Below are 7767 nucleotides of genomic sequence, written 5' to 3' on the forward strand. Positions count from 1 at the left end.
GATGAGAAATGATTGAACGATAACAAGCTTAACATTCAGTGGAGAGGGCAGAGGCTGCACAAAGGGGATCATTGTTGCCTGCAGATGCCCGTCAGTGGTGCAGTCGTCCTTTGAAGAATCTCCAATCGCAGCGCATAGCGCGACCGATGGAGGGCGGGGCTTGGTCCCCCCCCCCCCCCCCCCCATCTCTGCTCCAAGCCCCTCTTTGGAACCATATCCCATTGACGAGGCGGCGACAAACCGAGCAGCTTGCTGAAGCCAGCACCTTCAGGGTGGAACGGGGATGACTGGGAGCTCGGGTGTTTTGGATTCTTAGTGATGCGCACCTTCAGGGTGTCACAGTCTGGACAGGTATGAGACCTGTGGCGCGCGTGGATAAGGGACCAGCAGATGTTTAGTGGATACCTTGTGTGGATACAGCTCCATATTACAATCGTTCACCACCACCAGCAGGCCTGGTCCAGTTCGGCTCCACATGGATGGATCCCGCTGTAGCAGCTGTACTCATGGAATACAAACCTCACGTTGGTGAGCATGCCTGCCTGTCCGAATCCAGCCGCCTCCGGGTTCCTCTTCTCACCCCTCTCCTCTTGACACAGCCTCCCTTCACAGACATCCCTTGGTCTCTCTCAGCATGAGGACGACTGCTCGGTGATTCGGTGCCTCTGCACGCCTTCACGGAACCGGAGACCGCTTATTTTTTGGATCAGGCTTTTGTTGGGTACACGGAGGATTTATCTGCGCGCTGGGCTTTCTTTGTGTCAAAGGGCTTAACGCAGAGTGCGAGGACAGCAACAGAGCGGGGGCTTTTGCTTCACCCGCTGTTGCGCCCAGCTGCTCTCTTTGTGGCCGGGCCGTGATGGCAGGCGGCCGGCCGGAGGCGCAGGACCACCCGCCTGAGAACGGCTTCACCGCGCTTGAGCACCAGGGTCCCCGGCTGCTGCCGCACATTGACGGTTCGGTTCTGCCGTCTCTTGGGGGCTTTGGGAAGCACCAGAAGCAGCTCGTGGTCCTGACCTGGATACCGGCATTGTTTATCGGCTTCAGTCAGTTTTCGGATTATTTCCTCCTGGCGCAACCTACTGGCACGTGCGTGCAACCCCTGCTCAACCAGAGTAACTGGACCACTGAATCCCTGCCGGTCACTGTGACCGGCGCTGCGCCCGCGCTGCAGCTCACAGACAACGGCACCGGGGAGGGATACGGCGACGGCATCGGTCTGCTGTGCGCGTGCAAGGAGTGGAGGCTCGAGCTGCAGACGGGACTTAGTCAGAATGTGGTTACCAAGGTAACGAGTGATAGACCTACAGTGATAGAGAAAGAAAGCTGCCATCATGTTCAGCACCCTGCACCATTATCCTCACTGCCAGCATCAGTTCAGAGCAGAGCCGCATGCACCAACACAGCTGATTGACAAGTTACCCACTGACCTCAATATGAGAGGATGTGTGTGTGTGTGTGTGTGTGTGTGTGTGAGAGAGAGAGAGAGAACAGGATGAGTAAAATATAATGCTGTAGGATGTACAGCTCGTGTGTCTGTGTTATGAAAGTACTATTTTTAGATATTCAGACATTTATACATCCAAATGGCAGATTCATTTAAAATCACACGTAGAATCAAATTTATGTTTAATTATGAGTGTTTCACAGTTTAACTTGTTCATGGATCGGCACTGACTGACTGTCCCAGATCCAGAGAACCTCCTGGGAGACATCAATACACCTTCTTCTATCCTGATACTGATTCAGACTACAAGAACATAAACTGACCCAGATACAGATTATGCAAGACAACCTTGAATAACTGTGAGAAGAGAAACAGTGAGAGGGAGGTCATGTCCTTCAGAGGGACAAAGTCTATTAGTGGATGAGATCAAACACAACGCACAAGGCTTGAGTTCAACGTCCTGCATGAATGACGCCCAAATAATGTTGACTTCTTTCAAGATCACTGACGCACATTCATCGTGTGCTGTAAGGAGCACGTCTATGTGAGCCACGTTATTCTTCCAAACTTCACCGAGCTGAAACAGCTCCTCAGTGAAAACATGTTTGTCCTCTGCAAACATGAAGATGTGACGACACACTGCATGCTGTAACTGCACCATGGTAGGAAATGCAGCTGAACGTCCTATCGACGGCAGGAAAAAAAACAACATCCACGGTCTCATCAGGGAAATCAACACTGACATTTACAGTATCAATACATTATTGACGATGCTGACTTACAGTTTTGCAGCACTCTGACAGAATCAGGCGATTGTGTGTCTATGGACATAATCCCAGTTTGACTCTAAATGTGACCTTTCCTTTTTTTGCTGTTAAGTGTTTCATATCACAGATTCACAGCGGTGTAGCAGAAAAAGAGCCACAAGGACTTCTGGTAGATAAATCCTGACATGCCCTTTTAGAAAAAAAAAAATGCAGAAGTGTTTAAGCCCAGAGATGTAACGTGTTTGTAAAAGGTCGACGTTGCATGTTCGTATTATGAGAAAACACCACTGAAAACTCTGCTTTTGGCTCGAGTGCATGAATGATATCAGTTTTTTCAGCGCTAATAGCCCATGCATGATAAAGGCACACTGATGGAGTACCCCCGGCCATTAAACAACCCAAAAACCATCATTCATGAGCGTTAATCACCTCCTTTATTCTCTCCGTCTGAGGCTCAGCGGGGACTTCTGTAAATCAACTCAGCATCGCTTTCTACTCTATCTCTGTTCTTTGTGGACACTTTCAGGGATCGTGCACGAGTGTAGAGTAAGCCTACACATCCGCATGTGCCCTTGGCTTACTTTCAGTAAACTGAGAGCTGCAGCGGTGTGTTCACTGACCCATGAGTTCAGAGGAAAGAGTGCAAAGCTATTGATTTCAGTTATTATAGACACACACACACACACACACCCACGTGCATCTTTCCTTGCGCACACGCACACGCCTGCACCTTTTTTCCCCTCCAAGATGCACATTTGAATATTTCAGAAGCCTCGTCGACATGTTTGCAAACTCGTCAACTTTCATGAATTATCAAGTCGGTGAGTCAGAGAGTGGAAGACGTTGACAGACTTCTTTCTGTACAGCTGATGTGGCTGATGTTTATTTCCCCCCGTTGGCTCACCGTGGGAGGTTTTTCTCTGAATATATGTTGACTGGTTTCCCACTCTGTCTGTCCTTGTGTCTCTCTGCAGTGGAAGCTGGTGTGTGACTCAGCCTGGAAGGTGCACATTGCCAAGTTTTCTCTGCTGGTGGGCTCCATATTTGGCTACCTTGTGATGGGTGTCATGGCCGACTGGTAAGCTTCTTCTCCTGTGCCTCTTTATTTAACTCCCAACGATAGATTTTTGTCCTTTGGGGTATGAATAAATTATATTTTCTCTCTTTTGTTTAATGCTAACGACAGAGTAGGTTTTATTGAGCAGTTTTTCAGATCTCTGGTTTCTGCCTTCAAGCTGTTTTGTTTGTATGTTTTTGGGTTTTTTTTACTTTGAAAAGTTCTGCATAAAGTGGGGCGGACATATATCTTCTTCCTCTCCTTCAATTGATCACATTTTTAATCACTTATATATTTACATCATTTCTTTTATTTGTAATTGTTGTACTGTCCTAAACTGAGAGTACTTCACTTGCTGTTTGAATTCAATCCAGCTTTTATTTTGAAATACAGTAAGGACAATCTGGTAGAGTGAAGGTTAGGACATGAAGTTAAGCACAGAAACAGGAAGTGGTTAGGGATCCCAAAGTCAGGTGAAACAGCTTGAAAGGAACGCTAACAAAGGTCAATGTGTGATGTCATCAGGTGGATGTGACTTTGGACTCGTCAGCTGAGCTGTCTGAGAGTTTGTGAAAGTGAAATGAGACATTCAAAGACTTGTGCGTAGCAGGCGGGTCACTTAGACCGAAGCACTGGGAAGGTTGCAGCTGTAACCGGGCGATAAAAGTGAAATCATGACAGAACTGAAGCTATTCGTCCTTTGTGCTCTCGGTTTAAAATGCAGTGAAAATGCTTTTGATTCTGACATGAGACTAAGACCTTCAAAGACTGGTCCTGAGACCAAGACCAAGATTTTAAACACTACAACACTACTGTCATGCAGCAAACTTTAACTGAGCAAAGTCATCCAGAATCCTTTTTTTAATTCTTTATCTTTTCCTCGCTTGGCCCCTGACAGGAAGACAAGATTTGACCACTTGTGATATTAGTTTTGTACCCAGACGGGAAGTCCTACGTACGAGGGAATCAATGCATTCTACAAATGATTTCCAGTAGCCAACCTGCATGAGGCTCAGCGTCCTAATTATTCTGACCAATCAAGAGACGTTACTGTCAACAGGAACTATTTCTTCTATGGATTGGGTGAACTGACCCTTTAAGACATTCACTGTTCGTCAGTGAGCCAGCTGAGCTGCAGCGTGGGAAAGAAAGACCCCTGCATTGTGTTTAGGATCGGTTACCATGACAACAATGTAAAGAAATGCATGGGCCACACGGGCCTATGCACTGACCTGACCCATTGACCTACAGACCCCCCCCCCCCCCCCCCCCCCCCAAGACCAGGATGTCCACAGTGTCAGAGGGAACATAAAGACAGTAACAACCCCCGTCATCCACCTGCACATCTCTCACTTTGTGTTTCTCTCTCTCTCTCTCTCTCTCTCTCTCTGCTTCGAAGGTTTGGCCGGCACCCGGTGTTGATTCTGTCGGTTCTTTTCATGCTGGTGTTTGGTCTGAGTGTTGCCTTCTCTGTAAACGTCACCATGTTCAGCACCTTGCGCTTCTTTGAGGGTTTCTGCTTGGCGGGCCTCGCTCTCTCCCTCTACGTGCTCAGTAAGTACATGCTTCCACCTCCTCCTCCTGCATGTCTGCTTTCTGTGTTTGTTTGGTTTTCTTCTGCCTCCTCGCTGCTCTGCTTCCTTCTTCTTGTGTCGTGTTCAATCTTTTGCTGTGTTTATTTAAACCATGCTGAAGGGATTTGGATCCCTGGAGTCTCCAGGCAGTCAGTGATTGTCCCAGTTCTTCGAGATTTTAAGCACTTTAAACGTCCTGATTTTCCCCTCCAGTTGAACTATTATATTTGTTTCTGCACTAACATTTATCGAGCTCTGTCTCAAATATAACGACCTCACTCAATATGAAAACACAACATGGTGATGTGCCTGTCAATCACTGAGTCAGTGTCAAGGCATGCACAAATACACGATGCATTCATGGTTTCAATGGCGTAGGAAATTGCCTCGTTAAGATGCGCTAAGCGCTAATATAATCATCCCCGTCCTGATCAGGATGCCTTTGGTGCGTGCATAATCGTGCAAATGTGCGTGTGCGTGAATGTGCTGCTTTGAAAAACGTGGTCATGCTGTTGACCTACTTTTCAGCTTCTTTGGAGGAAACTTCACAGAGATATTTTTCCTGGTTCCCGACATGAACAAACAATTATCCCTGCAAACTGTCCAAAAAAATCCCGTTGCTTCATGATAATCTTTGAATGTAGCTGTTTTAATAAATCTCCTGTGAATTCATCTGCTTGGTGTTTATAAAACACTCGCCTCGTCACATTTCCACATATAAGGTAGTTGGATGTGCGAATGCAGGCTACATTTCTTTAGCTGTTTTTAAATTAAAGGGAGGGTGTTTTGGACCTAATTCAACTTTTTTTTTTACCATTGTCTTTGTAAAAGTTTGAGGTGAGACAACATCACTCTTTTCCCCTCCCCTTTGTGAAAATGATTCTGTCTCCTCTATTGTCCCCCCCCCCCCCCCCCCCCCCCCCCCCCCCGCTGCAGTCCCCCTCTTTCTCACCCTCTGCAGGCCCTCCTCTCTTTCAGCAGATTAGTCATAACATTATGCGTGTCGGAGGGCAGACTTGGAGCTGGGGGCGGCGGGGTGGCTTTTTGTCCCTCTCAGCGGGGGGGATCCAGATAAATCTCAGCTGAACCGCTTCTAAAAACAAACAAACAAAATGGACGCCTGCGAGCCGTCTGCCGAGGAAAGGAGTTAAATGTGTGATGTATGCAGAGGGTAAAAAACAGCACAAACAGGGAAGTGGCTGTTTGAGTAACGGCCGGTTGTAAATGTGAGACTCGGCTTGGCTTCATAGCCGTCTTATATTGGAGGCGTGTGATGAAGACAAGAGAAGGACATTAAGATTAAAGTGATTCATATCCAGTTAAAAGCTCAGAAAAAAAGCAGCAAACACAAACACGTCCAGACCTTTTTTAAAACAGACACATAAAATGTGTTCTTTCCTTTAGCCTGTTAAATTCCTGTTTTTAATAAACTAGCTTTGATTTTAAAGACTTCTCCGGAGTCGAGATGAACAAAGATGAACACAACCCAACGTGGGGTCACACGGAGGTCAAACGTGGAACCTTGAAATTTCTAACGAAGTGAAGCGTTTGAAAATAAACTACAAGTGGTCGTCCAGTTTAGTTTCCGCTGCTGTCTCTCATCCACGCGTCAAAAACACGGACTGTAAATGTTTAAAAGTATCGTAAGAATAATCAGCTGCATGTTTTTCGGTCTCAGTGTTGAAACAGTCAGGAAACAGAGCGACTCATTTCTGGATAATAGTCTGTATTATTAAGTGTTGTTTTCTGTGGTGTCTTTCACATTACTGTTCGTTTATAGCGCTCAGCATGAGTCTCCACACACACACACACACACACACACACACACACACACACACACACAGAAACTCTCTCACCTTCACACATCGCCTGATATTACCGGCTGTTCGCCAAACAAAAATACCTGTAATGGGAGCTCATTTCTGTGTGTGCTGGGAGTTGGCAGTGATGGGATAAGTAGCTGTGTGTGTGTGTGTGTGTGTGTGTGTGTGTGTGTGTGTGTGTGTGTGTGCTGGTAAAGTGTGAGAGAACAGATTGTATTCCTGCACTTTGAAGAGCAACAAAAAGGTGTTGTTGTGAGCCTGTGTGAGGTGCAGATGAATACAGTCGGAGGAGCGAGCGGCTCGCTTTGAAGTGAAAACTCAGATAATGGACGCCGCCATCTCATTCGCAGTAATAAAACACACGAAGAAGAGCGGCATACACCTGTATCGTGAGGTGATTTCAGTTCGAGATGAGCGGAGGCATGCAGCACAGTTTGGACTGTGAATATGAAACGTGTCGTTATCGTACCAGCTGTCCTTCTCTTGTTGTTGTTTGTGAAGAGCCCTGCAGCAGGCGCCCTGCAGGAGGGAAACATGGCGGTCCATGAGTCCTTCAGCAGAGACACAGTGTCTCCTCAGGGTGCCTGTTTTAATCCACTACAAAGTGTTTGACATGAGAAAAATAAATAAATAAACAACTGAGAGAAAATCCAACCTGCAGATTTAATTTAATAGTAGTAACACTCATGTTGTGTCTGTGGGAGAGGAAGCCTTCTGTGCACATTTTGAAACATCTGCACTCCTGAAAATATCGACAACTGCTCACATATATCATCCACCTGTGATATATCATATATCAGCCAGGTGTTTTTAACCCTTCGAGGTCCAAATGGCAGATTTTCACAATAAATGAATCTGATGGGTTGAATGTTGCCTGAAGTTTCGAGGTCCACCACACTTGTTCCTCCCAGAGTTGTGATCAGCAGGCAAACTGTGTGATGTCACCAACTGGTTTAAAACAGATGCTCTTTATTATTCTGCAGGACGACACTGACATTAGACGTTCACCTCCTTACAGCCTTTAGGGAAGCATCGGATGTTTAAACACAGCACTGTGGAGTCAGCAGGGAGCTGAACAATACGCACATATCTTCCACAT

At 46.5% G+C, this 7767-nt stretch overlaps 1 protein-coding gene across 1 annotated transcript in view; it reads left to right on the forward strand.

The window, feature by feature from the left end:
* The first annotated feature begins 258 nt into the window (after positions 1 to 258).
* slc22a23 (solute carrier family 22 member 23) overlaps positions 259 to 7767 on the forward strand; it is an 18512-nt gene continuing 11003 nt past the window's right edge. The window contains exons 1-3 of the mRNA XM_079351177.1: positions 259 to 1288; positions 3189 to 3292; positions 4671 to 4825. Of these exons, the coding sequence (XP_079207303.1) occupies positions 860 to 1288; positions 3189 to 3292; positions 4671 to 4825 (688 nt within the window). The 5' untranslated portion in view covers positions 259 to 859. The remainder of the gene's footprint in view (positions 1289 to 3188; positions 3293 to 4670; positions 4826 to 7767) is intronic.

Source organism: Symphodus melops (assembly GCF_947650265.1).
Source record: "Symphodus melops genome assembly, chromosome: 8".
Lineage (NCBI taxonomy): Eukaryota > Metazoa > Chordata > Actinopteri > Labriformes > Labridae > Symphodus > Symphodus melops.